Below are 22,412 nucleotides of genomic sequence, written 5' to 3' on the forward strand. Positions count from 1 at the left end.
CTACTCCATTCCAGGTTTCTTTGTATGGCATAGAAATCGGTAGCACATGTGTGTTCGCTAGTTCTGCACCCCCACCCCCGTCTCTCCCGCCCCCCCTCGTTGGCGCATGTGTGTCCGCCGATTCTACCCCCCCGCCAACAAAAAAAGAAGTGTCCTCCTTTTCAGAAACCCAAATCTGGTGACCCTACACTTCTTCATCACGGCTGCTTCTCCTACAGTTTACAGCTGTCCCACCTATGGCAGTCTACTCATCATAAGCCTTCTATAACAGTACAGCGGCTTTTTTAACCCGCCAACATCGTTATCCTTATCCCTTTTCCTTTTTTGTTTTGCGCACCGGACAGCTTTTTTGCACTGCCGCTCCATCTTGTTGCCACTACATAAACATGATATTTTCGACTAACGTTAGTCCCAGGCATCGCTAAATCATTACACATAAAGTTAACCTCAAAGCCTGGACTTACGGATGAATTATACGGCCGAGATAACAAATATAAGTTTGCTAAAAAACAGTGGGACTTACCGTGACAAAACTTAGCTGCAGCAACCGCCGTATTGTTGACAATTTGGCGCTTCTTTCAAACACGTCGTCACTCGTCAGTGTCCAATGCGCATGTGCGTTCAACGAGAGCTGCCGAATGATGCCGAGTTTTCTGCTGGTTATGCAGATGCGTTTTGCTCACTCATAACTCCAAGTTCGGGTTACTTGCTGCTGATGAGTTTGATTACTTGCCTCAGTAGAAAGTTGTCTTTGCTAAGTTTAAGTTAGTATAGTCAACAGACTAAGCTGGAATGAGTCACTTTTCTTTTTGAGTAAGATATACTTTTACATTTTACAGTGTACAGAGACGGCTATAAGTCTGCTGCTTGAAAATGTTAAGCAATCACTTGACAGGGGACAAATCACTGGTGCAGTTTTCCTGGACTTGAAAAAGGCTTTTGATACGGTGAATCACAACTTACTGATCTCAAGGCTCTCATCATTTAATTTCTCAGAATGATCATTGTCTTGGTTTCAATCATATTTGAAAGATCGTGAACAATGCGTCGTCATTAATAATAGTAAATCCGTCTTCTGTAAAATAGTAACAGGGATTCCACAAGGAACTATCTTAGGTCCAGTCCTTTTTAGTCTGTATGTTAACAGTCTTCCTGAAATTTGTCCTGAGGTTAACCTGCAAATGTATGCTGATGACACCATTGTTTACACATCAGACAAGAGCAGTACTGTCGTCAGTGAAAAAGTAAAGAACAGCTTGCAGAGATCATGGCTGAAGGATTCATGTTTAACTCTTAATACAAAGAAAATAAAATGTATTTGCTTTTCAATCAAGAAAACATCATTACAGTCATTGAATATTCAGATCAATGGGGACCCTATAGAGAAAGTATCACAAGAAAAATATTTAGGAATAATTCTGGATGCTCAATTAAATTTTAGGAGCCATGTTGATAAAATCAGCAAAACTGTTAGATCAAATATAAACTGTTTCAAAATTGTTAGAAACTTTTTATCACCTCACTGTGCAGAGATGTTTTTTAACTCAATGATCCTCTCACATTTTTCCTATGGAGCTACTGTCTGGTCTCAGACTAGTCAAACTTCACTCAGACCATTAGCAAGTCTCTATAATCGGGCTGTGAAAGTTTTATATCAAAAGCCAACCAGATTCCATCATTGTCACATTTTGGCTAAATTTGGTATTTTGGATTTTTTCAATTTTATAAATTATAATCTTTTAAAATTGATTTTTAAGTGTTTAAATTGATGTGCACCTAAATCATTAAGTGATTGCATAAATAGACTGCAGGACAATAGCAGATCTACTAGAGCAGCTTCAAATGGAAATTGTAAGGTCCCTTTTCGAAGAACCACTTTCGCTCAAAGTGTTCTGTCCGTGAGAGGATCTTCAGTTTGGAACTCACTTCCTGTTGATTTAAAGTCTGTAACCAGTTTTAGTATGTTTGAGAAGCAAACAAAACTCTGGTTATGTCAAAAACAGAACTGTAGTCACTTTTGATGTTTTGATGTTTTATGTTTTACTCTGTTTGATTATTACTTTTAGAGGTTTATTTTTAATTTTTAAAAAAAGCCCAACTAGGGGCAAGTGCTGCGAATTAGCTTTTGCTATTGCACTGACATAAACATGGGACTGCTGTTTTCTTTCAGTTTGTCTATGTTGCTGTATGTCTGTCCCTATCAAATAAACTAATAATAATAATAGACTTGAATGTAAACATTGTAAAATCTATAATAAGGAATATTTCAACTTGAACAATGTAATTGAAGTTACCTTTTATCCATCCATCCATCCATCCATCCATTTTCTTTACACCCTTCTTCCCTAAATGGGGTCGGGAGTGTTGCTGGTGCCTATCTCCAGCTGCGTCCCGGGCGAGAGGCGGGGTCACCCTGGACAGGTCGCCAGTCTGTCGCAGGGCAACACAAAGACATACAAGACAAACAACCATGCGCACACACACATTCACACCTAGGGGTAATTTAGAGAGACCAATTAACCTGACAGTCATGTTTTTGGACTGTGGGAGGAAGCCGGAGAACCCGGAGAGAACCCACGCATGCACAGGGAGAACATGCAAACTCCCTGCAGAAAGATCCCGGGCCGGGAATCGAACACAGGACCTTCTTGCTGGAAGGCAACAGCTCTACCAACTGCGCCACTGTGCAGCCAGTTACCTTTTATTTTTATAATAAATTAAACTGAGTTATACATTTTAGTTTTAGGGTTTTTTTAAATGATGTGATCCTGTGAAACTCAAGGTTCTGATATGGAGAGAAGATCTGGCCTATGCCAGATGAATGTATGGCATTCAAATTTAACATCAATTGCTTTTCCATAATTGATATTTATAACTGACAGAGTGCAGTTATTCTGACTTTCACCTCTGTATTTATTTTGTCTTGAGTCCATAATTCTAATGTTGGTATGATGGAGATAACTGCCAGTTAAAGAGCTTCTCACTAGAGCTTTTTACTCTCAGCTCGCGGGCAAGGTTTGGTTGCCTGCTGCTGCTTTGTTCCAGTCTGATCTGCCAGCATCCTATGATTCTCCACACTGTTGACAGCTTGCCCTTTACTTTGATGTGCAAAAGACAGTGTAATAGGCACTGTGCTGCAAAGATGTGGTTCAACTTAAGAGGCCTTCATCTATAATTAATACATCTTAATTGCATTTCCTAATTCAGTTTTGATGTGGCCCCTCCACATACAGGGTTGGGTGCTATCTTAGACTTGTTGAACAAAAATTACAAATTTGAGATTTTTTAGACCAGTGTGTTGGGTCCTCTCAAATTAAGCTAATCATTTCTATAAGGAACACCATTGTGTCCTCCAGAAAACTTGCTAAGTTGGGTGGTCGGGGAGCCGAGGCGGTCCACCGACAGGTCAACTGGCGGTCCACTATGATTTTGTATTAAAAGATGGTAAGTTGACAGCAAATGTAAAAACATTACTGGGCAATTTTATGTTAAGGGAAGACATCACCACTAAAATGCTACTTAAACCCACACCTATAGAGCCTTAAATGCAGCAAACAACAATCAAAAAAATACAAATAAAATTAAAGCTGCAAGCAGTGTTGAAAGCCCTTGCAGCTCAGCACCGCTCTGGCCTTATGGCAACCGCTCTCCACATCAACACTCTCACTCAGTTCCTGTATCCATCCACTAGGTGATACAGATGTGTTGAGCAGTTCTCCCTTCCCGATTTGGTTGAAGACAAACTTGTGGAAGCAGACGAGTCCATAACTGATGTGGAAGAGATTTGACAGGAAAGCAATGGGTCAGAGGAAAGTGGGATGTATGTATGGTAGAGGACATGAGAGGATGATGATGAGCTTGTTTCTGAACTGTTGAAAAATATGTTCAGCTCATTTGCTCTGTCCAGGCTTTCATCGATCTGATTCTCCTTTTGCTTGAAGCCTGTGATCTTCTTCATCTCTGACCACACATCTCTGATAATGTTTCTTTGTAGTTTATTCTCCAGCTACTTCAAGTACTTCTCCTTGCTCTCTAATCTTGACTTATTAGAGTTATTGAGCTTACTCCTCAATAACTCTCTCATTCTCTAAAGGTTCTTTTTTGCTTGTTTAACCGTTCCTTTAGGTCTTTGATGATCCAGGTTATTCGGGAAGCATTTCACTGTTCTGGTGGGGATGCTGCTGTCCACATAGACGTTTGTACAGTCAGTCACACACCGAGTCATGGTACCGATGTTATTTTCATGTGGCTGGCAGAGAGTAGTCCATTCAGTTGCTTCAAAACAAGCCTGGAGGGCTTCTTCTGCTTCCTTTGACCACGTCCTAACAGTCATCTTCCTAACAGGCAGCCTCTTCACCAGGTGTTTATATTCAGAGCAGAGAAATCAAGATTATGGTAGGATTTCCCCAGAGGAAGTCTTAGTTTGGAGACATATGTATCCTTGACATTATCATTAAAACATCCAAATCTTGTTTTCCCGGATGGAACAGCTGACAAACTGGTGAAACGTTGGCAGTGTTAAAGAGAGTGAGGCATGATTAAAATCACCAGGTAATGCCACAAATGCATTGGGGTGTTGTGTCTGTATCTTAGCAACAACAGAACTGATGGCATCACATGCATTATCAGCAACAGCTGAGAGTGGAATGTAAACTTGCTGCCAAAATAACACTGGTGAATTTTCTTGATAAATATTATGGTCAGAAACTCACTCCCAAGAGTTGACAAAGATAAATCATTCTCACTACTTGCTCAATGCACACCTCTGAAAGTGTGACTACAGTTCATCATAGAGCTCCACAAGAAGACCTAATGTAGTGGGTTTTAAACCACTACATTAACATAAGTTCTCACAGGGTGTTGAATAAATATCCATACAGGATACAAGTCAGCATGTTTCTAGACTGACTTGTACACAGGTCATTTATCATTTTTTTCTTTTCTCTCTCTCTACCCAAAACTCGATGGCATGAGTTTTCAGTTTGGTCTCAACGAGCCCCCTTTTTGAAGGACAATTTTGTTTACCGAGACTACATAATTCGTTTTTTTTTTTTTTTTTTTTTTTTTAATTGTTTTGTCTATAATTGATATTTAACATGTTTTCCAGTTCCAGTGTTAAATGTTCATTAGAATTTAAAGTTAATTGATCTTAAACAATATATTCTTGCATTATTGTCCCATTAACATTATATTACTTGAAATTATCTTAAAAATATTATTGTTTATCGCAATAACCTCTGGGATAAGCAAATTTTGTTATGACAGGCCTTACTTTGAGGTAAAATTAAAGTGTAATATCCTGATTTTCATACAATAATGTTGCCTTCCATGTTCTTTCCTCATCAAACAGACCCATACAGAGCTCATTGTTCACTTTCATATTTATATATTTGTCACAATGCACCTATTAGAAGTTATACCTTCACAATAGTACAAATTAGCTGTATCAAAATACTCAATTTTAGTCGGTTACTGTTAAAAAAATATATAAACTGTCCTTTCTAACAGTTGTTAAATCAATATTTATTCATTTACCAATTTATGGTAAATTTAAAATGAATTCAAATATGTTATTTCTTTTCAGCCTCCTGCATATCATTCTTTTGCTAAATGCAATGCCAATGTTTTCTTATACTTGGTAAAAAATAAGAATCAAGAGCTAAACGTAAAACACATATTTGTGAATATGTATCTGGCTAAATTGACTTGTTGTCGAGGTTTTTCTTTTACTTCATGTTTTCCTGCATGGCTTTTTTAATGCATGACAAGACAAATCCCTAATGTTAGCTTTGAAAATCCTAAATTAGCTGGTGAAGTTGATAGCTGTGAGATGGGAGCCTTTTGGTCTGACAAAGCTCTCTGCTATTTCAGCAAGAGCTTGTTGATGAAATGATGGATTACCTGACTGTTTACCCCCAACTCTCTGTCTCCCCTCTTTTTCTTCTTCTTCTTTCTGAATGAGCCTTATGTTTGCTGCATCTGCATTTTACTCTGTCAAATTCCACTATGCATCTGCTTCCAATGATTGTTGTGCTTGCATGTGCGCATGGATCTGCAGGCTTGGGATTTTGTTTTGTGTGTGCTTGGGAGTGTGTTTGGCCAGGTCATTTAGTACTCTGCATGCGAGCTTGGAACTGTCTGATAAGCTATCTGCAAAAACTGGCAATTAAAACTTGATCAGGCTGTCAATTCAAATGGAATGAAATGGAACCAGAAAGTAATTAAAAGGATGGCATGAAAAAGACAACAATTATATCTCTTAGCTTCCCATTACCAATGTGCAGAGGAATTTAATTAGTTTTGGAGCTAATGGTAATTCTTACTGTAATCACACCACAACACAAAATAGCTGCCAGCCCACAAGAGAAATATCCCTGTTGGCTTCTTTAGGACCATACTGTACATGAAGTCTGGGCATCTTGGTTCCCTGTTTAATTTACACAGTGGAAAGCCAGCAAATATAGACCAAACTTGTGTTTAATTATTGCTGTTGAATAATCATTTAAATCTTTGTGGGTCCAATTAGTGTGTTTTCAGTGCCTGGTGGATTGGCGGGATATTCCCAGTCCTCCCAGTTTGTCCACATAGCCGTAGGCTGTGTATCCACTGTTTAATGAGCATGTTTGTTTCCTTTCCTTTCAGCATTCACCCAAGAAGGTGTGATAGACACCTTCTTAAGTCTGAGATTTTCTTATTAACTTCATAGTGAAGAAAATTCAATGTCCTCTTTAACTCAGATGAGTTTTTGAGACCGCTTCTACCTCAGTATCAAAAATCTGCTCTCATTAAAGAAAGCTTAATTTTATCTTGCCACAGAAAGTTAGACCACCGATGTCTAGTCTAGTTCTAGCCAGCTGGGCTCTGTTTCTTGTAATATAAGTTTTGTCGTCAAATAAGAATTCCTTTCAGCTAGCCTGTAGCGCTGGGCTGCACAGTGGCGCAGTTGGTAGAGCTGTTGCCTTGCAGCAAGAAGGTCCTGTGTTCGATTCCCGGCCCGGGGTCTTTCTGCATTGAGGTTGCATGTTCTCCCTGTGCATGGTGGGTTCTCTCCGGGTTCTCCGGCTTCCTCTCACAGTCCAAAAACATGACTGTCAGGTTAATTGGTCTCTCTAAATTCTCCCTAGGTGTGAGCGTGTGTGTGCATGGTTGTTTGTCTTGTATGTCTCTGTGTTGCCCTGCGACAGACTGGCGACCTGTCCAGGGTTTACCCCGCCTCTCGCCCGGGACGCAGCTGGAGAGGAATCAGCAACCCTCCCGACCCCATTAGGGACGAAGGGTGTTCAGCAAATGGATGGATGGATGGATAGCCTGTAGCGTTTATATGTAACAATGTTGTCGACTGAGTCTGGCAAGGTGATTGCTTTTACATAATTTCTTTGTGAGAATGTAACAGTAAAGTTGGAAAAAATTCAAAAAATAAAATTTTTGCCTCTGCATATTTTTTATCTTAATTTCCTCTTGATAAAGTCTTATGTTTAGGCTGCGTAATTAACCTGGCATCTCTTCTTATGCTGTCAGTTTGACTATGTCTCAAGGCCTGTTCTATTTTTCTGGAAATTAGTGCGATTATGATTTATAGCCATTACCTGACTGTTAACTACCCCCAACTCTCTGTCTCCCCTCTTTTTGCCCACTCCTCTTCTTCTTCCTGAATGAGCCTTATGTTTGCTGGATCTGCATTTTACTCTGTCAAATTCCACTATGCATCTGCTTCCAATGATTGTTGTGCTTGCATGTGCGCATGGATCTGCAGGCTTGAGATTTTGTTTTGTGTGTGTGCTTGAGAGTGTGTTTGGCCAGGTCTGATGGAGACTTGACCTGTATATTCTGATGGAGAATATACAGAGCGATGAAAAGGTATTTGCCTTCTCACAGATTTTTTTTTATCCACTGACATGCTTTAAATGTGCTACATAAATGTCTTATTAACATATATCTATATGTTAATAAGACATTTATGTAGCACATTTAATGTCAAACATTGCAAGAGGCAGTCATAGAGAATAAATAGAGAATGTTCTTATTTTTTAATATTTTCCAGGGTTGTTCACATGATCTTTTTGAACTCTTCTTTCTTTATCAAAAAGAAAAGATAAAATAAAGGAGGAAAAATATTCATTCCACATTTATCCGGATTCATCAGTGTTCTCTGGCTGAGGAAACCCTTGATGGGCCAAATTTCAATGAAGCAGTGTTTTGTCCTATAGGCTTCTAGCTGCATAACATTTGTTGGAGTACAATATGATACTCTCAACATTACAGAAATCACACCCTTGAGACATCTCTTGCAGCTGCAGTTGAATCTTCAATTGAAAGATGTGTATGAATATATTACCATAGCAATAAGACCAGAGTGTTTTTAACGAACAAATAAAAACCCACCAAAGATTTCCAAAGATCATTAAAGGATGTAAAATTTCTATTTACTATGTGTATGCTTTATCTAAAGTTGAATTCTGGGGCAGGCATTTATTTGCATTAATTAGCATTTTTAAAAGATTTAAGGACACTGGCTTTTCATCATAGACAAAGTTGATAAATCAAAATGAGAGCCAGCTTCTCAACTAATTTGTTTTTCTATCTGGTCACTAGTGAGCTGTTGGAATGAGTGTGCAGAAGTCTCAAAATTGTGAGAAGCTTAGTGGCCTATAGTTTTTGTATTTTTAAGTTCTATTTCAAAAGATAACTTGGACAGATAGCAGGATTTCCTCCACTCATCTAACAGCAGAATGTAGCATTTACCATACAAATGTGTCTCCATAAAGATTGTACACCCGTCCCTTGAGATTAAAGGTTAAGGTAATTTTATTTATAAAGCACATTTTCAGCAACAAGGCAGTTCAAAGTGCTTACAGATACTGCCTGGTAAAATAATGGTTAAAAAACAGATCAATAGTCTTATTTCACTCAATTGTTCATCAAAGGTCTGATTTTGATAGCAATAGTAAAAGTAGATTTACTGTCATTATTCTGACACATGTGAGAGATGTACATGTTTAGCCTGAGAAAGACTAAGTTGTGGGTCAACTGGACCTGAATATTTTTGTTACTGAAATGAATGCTTGAGTGAAGCATTCCGCATGCACAGTAAAGTTGTTGTGGGAGCTTCCAGAATGTTTGTGGACTTTCACAAACAGGAAGGAAGACTTCTTCGTACGTGAGTTATTTGTCATTCATATATTTGTATGTGTTGTGTAGGATTTTATTAATCAATGTATTGTTACAAATGTATTTATTTATGAAAGGTGATGCATAAAAGTAATTGCAGACTAATGCTAATGTTACCAAGGGCTTATGAACCTAACAATAGCTAAAACTGCCATGTGTTTTACTTGAGAGCCTTGAACATTTTTGTCCATCATAAGAACTCTGACCAACAATGATCTATCTTTCAATTGTAGCCCTTTAGCAAGTATGTAAGCATAAGCCAAGCCTGCTAACGTTCATGTGAGGAGTGTAATGTAACATATGTATTTTTATGATCTTAATTTTATTGTCTTGTATCTTTATCTTCAAATTATTATTCCAAAAAAACCAACATAATTTTGGGAAAGTTTATTTGATTTTTGAGTCCATAACCTGTGACATCACTTCCTTCCTATCTGGCTATGATGGAGGAAGGTGAGTTTCTCACAGAGCTCCTGGTAATTTATTATGTAAAGGTTTTTGTAGAGAATGAAACATCGTAAAATCTAAGGTGTTAATTTCGGTTGCTGTGTGTAGTACGGTGGAGAATGGAATGTTTTTTTGAGCGTTAGCCCTTATTGTTACTGTTTTTGCAGAGTTCACCACAGTGACAAATGGTTTCCTCTGCAACATTTAAGTCTGAAAAGGAGTCGTTGACAATACACTTCCCGAGATTCTTGTCCAGGTTGAAAGAAGGGCAAGATCGCCGTCAGACTCTAAGGGGAAGGAAATTCTGCAAGTTTTATCTAGTTCAGTTTGATGTGATTACATCCAACTCAATTACTCTTCTTCACACCCTTTCATATACAATAAACTATAGGCAAAACCAACCAGTTTGATGTTGTACCAAAGGGACATTTTTTTATATTTCTTTTGAGGAAACATTTGCATAGCTGGTGATTGAGTAATTGAGATTGGAAAAAACACAGTTGGTTGTGTTAAAAATAATGAATGATTGAGCAACACTCTGGCATTAATGTAGCAGTCAGCTGATGGCAGGTCAGAAAATTGCCGTTGTACAGCCATCAAAATTCTAACCAGTCTTAGCCAGAAAATAAATAAGTCCTCTCAACAGGGTGAACAATTATTTTATATCACTTATTGTGAAAAAATGTGATTTAGTTTCTTCAGAAAATGCTTTTGCTTACTTCTGTTGTTTTCCCTTCTTCAATTATGTTATTGCCATGAGGACTGCTATCCTGTGATGTCTCAGTTTTCCTCAAGGACGATGGAAAAGGTTGTCCTCGACTATTTCCATACAAGAGACTATAGTGTCTCTTGTACAGTACAGACCAAAAGTTTGTGTACTGTATATATTGTGATGTTTGTCAGAGGTTGCACACAAGAAAATCAAAACTTTCACGTTCAATCAAAACTTTCGAAATGTTATGATTTCTTACACATTCTGCTGCATGTTGGCGCACAAGACGTAACCGACAGCATCCGGTTTAGGATTTTCAAAATAATAGATCCTCCAGACTCAATACATAGAACGGAAATATTAATTATTTCTTGCGTGGCCCGGAACCAATTGGTCCCCGGACCGGTACCGGTCCCTGGCCCGGTGGTTGGGGACCACTTCTTTAAAGCAATCAGGAAAAATGTGCAGTAAGCAAAGTTTACTGTCCATTGGAACATCCTGCACACTCAAACAAGAGATGAACATGATAATCTCCTTCCAGAAAGTTTGAAGCTCCATTGTACTCTTATCTATATTACCTTTAACATGCACATCAGGAATATTGTAGTTGAAATGGTGAAGTTTTACAGCAGTTCTAAATAAACATTTGTATTGTAGTAATCTAAACCTTGTGTTAATATTTTGCGTTTGTGCCAATAGACATGAGGTATTCCATTCATTCTCAGGGACTTACATTTGTAGATCAGTTTTTTATGCTTGTAAATATGAGAATATTTTCTTCCAATGCTAAAAGAAAAATATGAAATTTGGAAAACAGGCCTCTACTCTGATGATGGTGATTGGCTATATCCTCTATGGAAGAAAGTGGAGGTTCCGCAGTAGATTTCAGTCAGGCAGTAACAAAGCTTCTACTCTATAAGTACTTTAAAAAGTGCTTTTGGGGCAGACTGTATTTGTTTACCAGTTGTTGAAAGGACATCAAAACTACTTCACTATAAATGTCCCGTATTTTATTTAAGCCATATTCTAAAGCCTCTGTCTGCTCTTCCTGTCACCTATCTTCCTGACAGATCTCATGTCTGTCACCTGTTTCCCCAAACAGGTGACAGACATGATATCTTGGACACCTCATCTAAGACTGTATGAGAGTTGTGCCTAACTGATATTGTGTTTTTGAGAAAAGGATTTTGGGTGTTTTTTAACAGATGTTTAAGCTCAGCTGAGAAAAGACAGGATGTCAGAGGTAATGTTAATGAGTTGTTCTCTGTACCCAAAAGGGTATGTCACTGGTGAAAAAATAACAAGTAGAAGTACAAAGCTGCGCCACGCATTAAAGCAATTAATGTTGGGTACTCTATCATAGGGCAGATAAAGAAGAGAGAGGTGCAATCTGGGGCATTTATTGTTCCATATAAATTTGGTAGGGGCTTTATCCATAGAGGAAAAGAAGGAAGCTGGAATGTGTAAAGGAATGGACTGGAAAAGGTATAAGAATTTGAGGAGAATTGACATTTCATTTATGAAACTGAAGATAGTGCCAGCAGTAGCAGCACAAACACCAGTTTCTTCTGCCATATCTGTCCTCTTCCTTCGTTTGGTCCTCCTCATCTTCATTACTTGTGATTTCTTCATTTCAATGCACTCCGGTTCAAGTTGATTAGGCTTTATTTTACTTATTGCTGTTTTGGTTGGATGGAGCTAGCGCAATTGGACCTAACCTTCATCATGTACCTAGAATTTATTGCAGCATGAACAAGATGCTGTATTTTATTTAAATTTATAAAAATCAAACAACCTACAGCATTTTTTCTAAGTTGTTTTTACCTCCAACATAAATATTTCTCAAATAAAGTCTATTGTCACAAGTAATCCTGCATCCCTTTAAAAACTTGTAAGCTATTGTGTCCTCTATTGCTTCTCCTCTTTTATTTTGCAATCATGACATCAAAATTTACATTGGCCTATTTGCATAAGGGGTGAAGGGAAACAAAATCCAGTTTCTAACACAAGACATAAATCTTTCTATGCAATAAATCTCCTGTCGAGGTCTCAAAACAGTTCCCGTGTCTCTCTGGATCACAAGCTTTGACCTTTTAGCCTTTTGGTGTTTTACTAAGACCAGTTCTTAGTTTTGTCTCCAGAGTGGCTGGTATCTGCTGTCATTCTGGCACATTTATCAGTTTCCTGCAGACATCTCTCACAAGAACACACAGAGGAGAATAATACAAAGAATCTCACAGTCCTTAAAGTTAATTTTGAGTATATATGGGATAAAAGATATTTACAGTTCTAATATTTCCCCCCTGTTTATCACATAATATGCTCAAATTCTCATATCACCCCTTACAGCAACTTCTTTTGGATTTTCAGCTGAAAACACATGCAATCACTTAATGTTCAGGATACATTTCAGACAGGCAGATGTTCTCCATGATATCATCATCATCATCATCACTGTCAGAAATGTATAGTCCTAACAGGGGTATGTTTGGGCTCTGCTGTCTTTCTTGGGGGAAATCACTGTAGTAATTAATCTGTTTAGCAAAGAACGCAGACATGGAATACAACATCCACATAAAGTAAGAACAACAGCAAATACTGCAATGGAAAACAGGAGAGAGGAAACGTGAGTGCCATATACTTCAAAGGCATTCATCCCACACGAGTCCCACACAGACATGTCCACTCCTGGGTAGTTTTCATCTTCCTATTCAGGGTGGAAAGCCCCTCAATTGCCTTCATCAGGCTACCATCTGCGGCTGTTGTTTTGGGATAAATCCGCAGCACTGCTCTCCAAACAGCTCACACACTACTCCCTCCTTAGCCAGCAGCAGCCAAGGGCAATTCTATCCTGGAATGCCATAAGAGGTAACAGCAAGTTGGTCCTGCACAACCTCAAATCCCGCTTGTGTCCAGTTTCCTAATTTCTGCACATTACAGTGGATATAATTAATTCTGTCTACATTTTATTTATACACCACCAACTAATGGAAGACTCAGAAACCCCGTTGCCACCTGCTTCACAAGCTTATTGACATGGTTCAACGTTAATACTGTCCTTTTTGATGTCGAGCATATTCAGTAGTTCCTCAGATTTTTGTCCATTTATTTCCTTCATTAGGTTTTTACTTCTGCTTTTGTCTCAGCTTTATTTTAAGCAGATCTTGTAGTAGAAAAACAAAAACAAAACAAAAAGGTTTAAAAAAATCAATGTAGTTGGATAATTCACATTTGACGTCAGTCAAACAGTGAATATCAGTGTGAATTAACAGCCCAGTCTAAATTACCTTTACAGAACAAACTGGATCTTACTGGTTGTTTAACTAAAGTGTTCTATGTAATTTCCTAAACAAAGTTTCAAAATGAATTAGACCTGGGGTAATTATAATGTTAATGTATAACTTAACCAAACCCAGACATTTTCTAGATACATCACTTTTTTCTCTAGGCCTTGTACTGGTAGTAGAATTTAAATTTTTTCTGTGAATAATGGCTCCTCATCAATCCAAGCCAAAACAAAAATCAAGATTAGAAAAATCATTATAATCCACCTGGGTGTCATTTTACAGTTTCATGAACCTTGTGTTTCTCTCCACTAATCCAGCACTCTGAGGGTGGTCGGCACAGTGACGTTTTAAATCATTCCTATGTTTTTACAAGTTGGTTAACAAATGTACCCCATTATCACTATAAATTCGTTCAGGTATACCATATCTGGGAATCATCTCTCTGCAAAGGGGGCTGCACAGTGGCGCAGTTGGTAGAGCTGTTGCCTTGCAGCAAGAAGGTCCTGGGTTCGTTTCCCGGCCTGGGGTCTTTCTGCATGGAGTTTGCATGTTCTCCCTGTGCATGCAAACTCAGGGTTCTCCGGCTTCCTCCCACAGTCCAAAAACATGACTGTCAGGTTAATTGGTCTCTCTAAATTCTCCCTAGGTGTGAGTGTGTGTGTGCATGGTTGTTTGTCTTGTATGTCTCTGTGTTGCCCTGCGACAGACTGGCGACCTGTCCAGGGTGAACCCTGCCTCTCGCCTGGGACGCAGCTGGAGATCGGCACCAGCAACCCTCACGACCCCATTAGGGACGAAGGGTGTTCAGAAAATGGATGGATGGATGATGGATCTCTCTGCAAAGTGCTTTAGCCACCGTCAGAGCATCTTTTAGTGGAGGACAACTCTATCCTTTTAGAGTAGGCATCTTTTATAACCTGATAATACTTTTCCGTCACTTTTGGTTTAGTTCTATGAAATTCATATGAATCACTTGAAAAGTATATTTAGGTTCTGGAAACTTTCTGCCTTTTGGTCTTAGGTTTCCCTGTTTCCCTGTGGGTTATGTTTAGCACAGATCAGACATGTTCTTCAAAATGTTTTGTTTAAGTAATATAAGTTTCAGTAATCTAATTAAGTAATATAAAAGGTAAATCCCTTTCTCTCATTTTGTATGGGAGCTTTGCAATGATTGCACGCATGTTGGTTGTGTTATCAAACTCCTCCATATACTTTACATGTGCCATTGAATTATAACATCTAGTGAGATAGAGCCTGAACACATGAAGAGCTTCTCTGTCATCATCATGGTTGGCCAACCAAGAGCCTTGTTAATGTGTGCCACCGATATCTTGTAGCTGTTTCCAAAGTACTCTTCCAAAAGTCTGTTAGCTTCATTATATCCATGCGTAGGTTCCGTATGAAGACAACTTCTTATCAATTCTCGTGGCTGTCCACTTGTGTACTGTTCCATGTAGTACAGCCAATCATTATCGCTTTCTGTTTTATCCTCCACACCATGTTCAAATGCCCAAACGAATAGCCAATACTCTAATGGGTCCCCTTTAAAAACGGAAAAGCTCTGAGGGGGCAATGCTGCCAACTTCTCCTGCTTCTTTAGCACTTCGACTACATCCCGCAGAGTACCGTACTTGGTGTCTGTGATGGCTGAGAGGTAACAGTGTGTGTTCGATGCACGTTTTGATCAATGTTATTGTTCCATACTTGACTCTCTTGCGTTGCAAAAGGACTATTTTACTGCTGCTGAGCAAACAAATCTTCAGCTCTGTGCGACGAGCTAGGAGTTCATTCCATGTGGTTTGGATGCACAACTGGGTGTCTTGGATGCACAACCTTCATATTCTGGTAGGATCTTGATCTTTTCCTCATTTGCTGCTAGAGCTGTTTGTATTTCTAGCTCCTCCTTTTCAGGTTTGAGTTTAGCCTCTCTTTCCTTCAGTAAGTGTCTCTGTTTCAAAGTTGATGCCTGAACCAACAGATTAGCTTGTTCCAACTCTGCATTCATTCCTGTGGAGGATGCAGATGGCGTTTCACAAGAACCATGTTCAGAAGAGCTTTTATGAGTTTATTTTGAGAAAGATGCATTAGATACGCTGTTAAATAGATTAATCTAATTGTTGAATTTTTCAGCCTCTGCTGTGCACTTAGGCTCCTCATCAATCCAAGCCAAAGCTGTCTCAGCAAATGCTTTGAAAGAATCAGCCTTGGGTTCAAACCAGTATTCTTGATCTAATTTTAAATCCTCTTCTGAAATTTCTTGGGGCAGCTCCTTTACATTTGTGTTCAAATCACAACACTCTCCTAACAATCTATTAAAATCTTTCATTAACTCGCTTGCTTCAGTTAAGCCGATATCATCTTCAGTTTCTATCAGCCATCGCACCTGATTCACTGTGCCTGTTAACTTTGCCAACTTGGCTTTTCGTAAACCAATTGCATGCTGCAACCTTTCTTCCATATCTTTGGGTGTGACCGTTACTGCTCTAGCTTCCATTGTAACCATGGTACCTTCTTTTTCAACATTCATGTCATAAATTTTCCAAATAGCAAAAGCATAAAATTCCTTTGCTGATCCGAAAAGCGTGCAGATTGTATAGAAGAACGCTTAGCATTGACAATGATTCAGCATTTTTCTCTATAAAATATTTCCACTACTCGCGTTTCTTCCAGCTTGGTTTTTTCTTTGTTGCTACTCGAGTATGTCCACAGATGACAATTAATCCACAGAGCTGGTTTTTCAATAAAATGTGTTGCCACAAGGTTAGTTTAGCTGATTTTACTCTTGTGTTTGAAGAAAATAAAAATTTCCACAGCTCCAATGTAATGATGGAAAACAAAATTTATTCCACAGTTTTTGCGAAATTCTTTCCCAACAGCAATTGGTTCTTGGCTAACTTCCTCAAATTACGGTTGAAAACCTGCGTGTTTCTATCGATCTTACTTGTAGCGCCTTCCCTTCTCTATTCTCAATCCTTCATTAATGCTCCATTTGTATAAATTGCAAAGTGGCCAATTAAGCTATAAAACATACAAACTTCAAATAAAACACTTATTCACAATAAAACATTGTGAAATTTCCTACATGGAATATAATTATGCCACCTAAACCTCAACAAATGCACTTATTAAAATTACTAATTAAACAAGTCTTAACAGTAACTGAATATTTTATACATTAAGTTGGCCTCCACAGTCTGAGTGGTAGACGTGTTTTCCATAATGGAATGAAGGAACCTTGTTTGCTTGTGTTTTTACAGTATTGTGAGTGTATGGCACTCTGTGCTTATCAGAGGCAGGGTAAGTTTGAGAGCCATCACCCACACTCTGTTGCCATAGTGAAGCCAGATGGAGGGCAGTTTGAGTGACAGCTGATCAAACATATACACTTTTCTTCTCTTTGTCCTTTTTGATGCCCCACTCACTGTACAGTATTTCAGACACATTTTGGCCCAGACAGTGACACTGTCATAGATCACTTGTCTGCATTTTACTTCACCAGAATCGCTATGGTAGACTCTAGAGTGAATTTATCACTGACTCGTGGCTGGCTATGGGGGATTTTCACAAAAAATGTTGATGCTGGTCCAGATCTAGTTGCCAATGGAAACTGGCTAACCACCACTCAGCTGTGTTAGTGACTTGAACTGTTTTTTTTTGTTTTTTGTTTTTGCTTGGACATTCACTGCTCATTCCCCTTTTTAAATTATATTTAAGATGAAAAAAAATATTTTAGTATTTTAAATTGGATGAAATTATTCATTTACATTTAAATTAAGAAGTTAGATTAAACTGATCTGTGGAAACTGCTCAACAAAGACATGATATTTTTCACTTTCAATGACAACCGAAGGTTTGATAGAAAAAGAACTATATTGATATTTTTTCCTAATTGAATGTTCCATCATCATGATAGTCATCATTTTTAAAGTTGATTATTTATTTATTTTTCTTTCTGAGTCACAAATGATCCAGTCCCTTCTATTAATCCTTTTGCTAAATTTTTATGCTCAGGTCGGACAGTTGGTGTTCAAGGGAATGAAGCGTCTGAACAGGATCCAGTCTCTAGTATTTGAGACAGCCTACAACACCAATGAAAACCTTCTGATCTGCGCTCCGACTGGTGCTGGCAAGACCAACATCGCTATGCTGACAGTCCTGCATGAGATCCGTCAGCACATACAGCCTGGTGGAATTATCAAAAAGGATGAATTTAAGGTCTGACTCTCATATTGCTCACTAAAATATCAGCAAGATTAGTTTTTCTCTTAGGATCATGCTGTGATTTAGGAGCTGACTGAACTAACTGTTTCAGGTGTAAGATGTCACTATAGTAGGTGGGAATGGTGGGTTCAGAAGTGAACTCATTTCCTAAGTTTCAGAGGAAATTCAGAGAAAGTGGAACTAACCCCAAATTTTCTGTAATACCTTTAAATCCAACTAATTTAATACAAACAATCCATTTCAACACAACGGTTAGCATTATGTATTACTTCACCCAGCTCAGTCTTATTACATTTAAGTCTAATGAACTACAGCTCAAATACTATTTGATATAGGTGAGGTTTTATTGTTACTTTTACAACATGAATTCTTAGTTCAGAAAACTGCACAATAAATGAACAATTTCAATGTAAGTTAGGCCTGTAACGACAACGTTAGCGACTATAAAACTTCTGTTTTCACAGAAACCCACAGTGTTGGACCTCTAAAATTTTCTACCAGTGAGATTTTTTATTCAAACTCATCCAAAAGTTTTATTCTTCATATTTAGATCTTACACTCTTATTACATAGTCACTTTTCATACATCAACCATTAAACTTTCCTCATGCAAGCAGCTGTCTATTTCTCCATGAACTGTGATTTGTACCGGTTGCCAGGAAACAAATGATCCAACCTCTCTTTGCTCAATTATCACCACAGTGTCCTTCCAGCTTCTACCTCCATTTACTACCATGCTCACCTTAGCACTCTCTTACATGTATCCTATTTATTTCCACACCTCTCTCTCTCCCTTCCTCTCTCTGCAGATAGTATATGTGGCTCCAATGAAGGCCTTGGCAGCTGAGATGACCAATTACTTCAGTAAGCGATTGGAACCCCTGGGCATCATTGTTAAAGAACTCACTGGAGACATGCAGTTAACCAAAGGAGAGATCCTTCGAACACAGGTAAATACACTGTGATAGACCCACACAGGTTCAGACCATCTGTTAGTCTTTTTCCTTGGCTGTTAAACAAACCCCTGAACAAAATAAACTATCTTTCTCTTACCTCCTCACTCTATCTTTATCCCACATACCTTTTCCTCCCACTTTTTCCACTTGCCATGGCTGCTTTAGTTATCATAGAAACAGAAGGGATCCTGGCGTATGGATGCAATTATGGATGTGACATCCTGGGATTTACAGAATCCCTCCTCCTTCCATGCCCATAGAGCACTCTCTCTCAAACTGTGATCCCTGGATCATTGGTGGTCCGCTGGCCTCCCCTAGTGCTCCGTGAAGTACTGCATGTAAATGACCGTTTATTTGCTGCAACATGGGCTCAAAGTGTGATGCTACAGTAAGCTTACCAAAGGATTGTGTTAAAAGTAATAATGGAAAACTGGCTTAAAACCAAGTCACTCAAAAAAGAGCTGCAGATACCAGTGGAAAGAAAACAACTCCAGGAATATCATTTGACCAGAGGAAGCTAAGTTATAGCTGCTGAGAGGGTTGATGTATTGTTCAGCGATTGGATTCCTTTCAACGGTTAGCGATAGGAGTTGCTCCAGTTAGTCAGAACTGTTTTTTTATGACTTTACAGCTATTATTAGGCCTTCAGTCCTTGACGGAGGCCTTCAGTCCTTGACGTGGCGGTCGCGGGTTCGATTCCTGGACCCAGCCGTCATTTGCCGCATGTCTTCCCCCCTCTCTTTCTCCCTTTCCTGTCAGCCTACTTTTGAATAGGGGACACTAGAGCCCACAAAAGACCCCCTGGTGGGAAAAAAAAAAGACAATCTTGCCCAAATGTTTGTACTATTTCAAACACTTCCTTTGCCACTGTCAGATTCACTTTATGAAAGTCTGGAAAAACTATTTAATCAATTTATTTGGAGTAATAGAAAAGCAAGACTCCGTCTAAAGCTACTCTATTTGCCCTATGAAAGAGGTGGACTTCAAGTCCCTAATCTCAGATAGTATTATATGGCTACTCAACTAACATCAGCTAGATCCACATTACTTTTGTCCAATGGCGCCTCCAGCTTGGCTAGACATTGAACAGCAATCTGTTCCACATCTTCCCTTAAACACCTTCCTATATTCTTCAGATATAAAGACATAAAAAAAATCCTAACAAGAACCCTTTCTTAAAAAATACAATTATTATTTGGCACGCAGCACATAAACATGTAGGTGACCGACCAGAGCTATCACAATTCACCCCTCTTTGGGGTAATGAAAGGTTCACCTCAGGAAAAAAAAGATAAAGGATTTAAACTATGGAAAACCAAAGGCATTCAGAAAATTAAAGATCTATATGCCGATGGCATGTTGCTTACATTTGATCATCTATGCAAGAAGTATTTCAATACCCCCAAAACATTTTTTTAGATACGTACAATTGAAAAATTATGTCATCAAAACTGAAACGAACAGTTGACATTCCACCCTTAACAAAAATAGAAGAGGTCTGCATTGGGGACTTGAAAGGGAAATGTTTTCTTTTGGTGTTAATTTGTTGATGCTTTCTTCTAAGGATTCAGCAATTGACAAGTTAGACGCTTAGAGAAGAGATACTCTTGAAGATATAGATGAGGAAGACTGGAATCAAGCTTGCTTAAAAGCACAAAAACAAACGATTTAAACACACGATTTAAACTTCTGCAATATAAATGGCTTATGACAACGTATATAACCCCAGTTAGGCTTCATCACATGTCCAGTGATATTCCAGACACTTGCACTAAATGCTTATTTGAACAAGGAACTCTTCTCCATTGTTTGTGGGAATGTCTTAAAATCCAGAAGTTTTGGAGGGATGTTATTAGGTGTCTATCTGAATTGTTTAAAGTTAAAGTCCCATTAGAGGTTAAAATCTGTCTTCTTGGAATATACCCAGTGGAATTTAAACAATCATAGACTAAAACTAAATTGATAGATTACGGACTTTTTCAAGCCAGAAGATCTATTGCATTATGCGGGAGGAGTATGGACACCCCCTCCCTGGGACTCTGGAAGAAAGAAATTGCAAATTCACTCGGACTGGAAAACCTAACATACATCGCTAAGGGTAAACATAGGGACTGAAGGCGGAGCTTATTAATGGGTGTCTTAAATGGATGTCTTGACTACAGTTTCTATTTTCATATTGTCTTATTTTTCTTTGTCTTAATCTACAGAGTTTTGTATATTTTTAGAACAAATGCAGGTTTGAATGCTGAGTGCGTGAGTGAAAATTCAATATAATATATTGGGGGGGGGGGGAAAGTCAATTTGAAGTGTTTTGGCATGAGATAATTTCAAACATTTTCCAGATTTGTAAACCTGTTGACATTCTTCCACTCTTTCTCCCGACATAAGCAACCATTCATTAGGCTGTTGTGCTTATTTTAGTAATACCTTTATTTTTTATCAGCTCTTTCAGGTTAATATTGGTGTCCCTTCAGGTACATGAAGCATTTCTGTGATTAAGCTATCACATTTTCTCTGTGCAGCAGTTACTTAAATTAAATGTGAATCATGTACTACGACACCTTTAGTATGAGTAGATTTAGTGAATTGATTTCTTTCTTTTTGCCATCAATTGATGAAAGTAAATAACATTAGTCAACTTTGTTCATTCTTGTGTGTATTTAAAAAGCAATTAAAAGAAGCACTTTGGCTTTAGTTGCATTTGCTGGAGCCTCCATTTAAATCAACCAGTAGCTCCAATTAAGAGCAGGTGCTTCCTTTTCTGTGAGCACGCCAGTCTCTAATGGCTGAATACATTGATTTATATTCAAACTGGAGGGGAATTAATGAACTGTTTTCATAGGGCGATTTTAATAGGATTCACAGATCCACAAGCAAGTTGCCATACAGTTCACACATGATTAATTATGCATTGTAGTATTTTTTAACAAGAGAATAAAACTGCATCATAATTATATGCACTTAGCAATTTGCTGAGAGAATGTCTGTTGACATTTTGTATAGATAATGTGTTGATCCTGTTGAATATAATTAGTCTGTGTGGGATGCCAAAACAAAGGAGACATGCTGACTGTTCATTGCCTCACACATCAGAGCATGATCTGATGACTTTACCATGGGATGAATCATAGGCTGCCACTGTATTGATCTGTTATTGTAAGGTTCTTTGTCTTGTTAGTGTTGTTCTTAATGGTGCTTCGTGTGCTTCTGACTTGTAGTGATTCTAGCTAAATATGATGGGTATGAATCTAGTTTTTTAGAATGAGTAACTGAAAAATTTAAGCAATGCTTTTTTCCTACATTGCTACAGTCACTGTAGAATTTATAGTAACTTACTGGTAACTTACTGGTTGCCAGCCAGTTACTGTAATGTGTATGGTAAAGAAATTACAGTAACTTTACAGTAACCTTAATGTAATTTTTTTTACAATAGCATTACTGTAATTTTATTACAATTTTAATGTAATTTTATTGCAGTTTTGCTGTAATTTTTATTACTATCTTACTGTATTTTGATTAGTGTTATTGTAATATTTTTTAAAATAGCACAGTAATTAAATAACATGGCTACTGTGATTTTAGCACATTTTTATAATAATAAAATTACAGTAGTCTTGTAGTA

At 38.2% G+C, this 22,412-nt stretch overlaps 1 protein-coding gene across 1 annotated transcript in view; it reads left to right on the plus strand.

Moving 5' to 3' along the window:
* The window catches only part of ascc3 (activating signal cointegrator 1 complex subunit 3), a 206,336-nt gene that overhangs the window by 54,335 nt on the left and 129,589 nt on the right, over nucleotides 1-22,412 (plus strand). Inside the window, exons 8-9 of the mRNA XM_044116965.1 lie at nucleotides 17,626-17,829; nucleotides 18,644-18,784. Of these exons, the coding sequence (XP_043972900.1) occupies nucleotides 17,626-17,829; nucleotides 18,644-18,784 (345 nt within the window). The remainder of the gene's footprint in view (nucleotides 1-17,625; nucleotides 17,830-18,643; nucleotides 18,785-22,412) is intronic.

Source organism: Gambusia affinis, linkage group LG05 (genome assembly GCF_019740435.1).
Source record: "Gambusia affinis linkage group LG05, SWU_Gaff_1.0, whole genome shotgun sequence".
NCBI classification, from domain to species: domain Eukaryota; kingdom Metazoa; phylum Chordata; class Actinopteri; order Cyprinodontiformes; family Poeciliidae; genus Gambusia; species Gambusia affinis.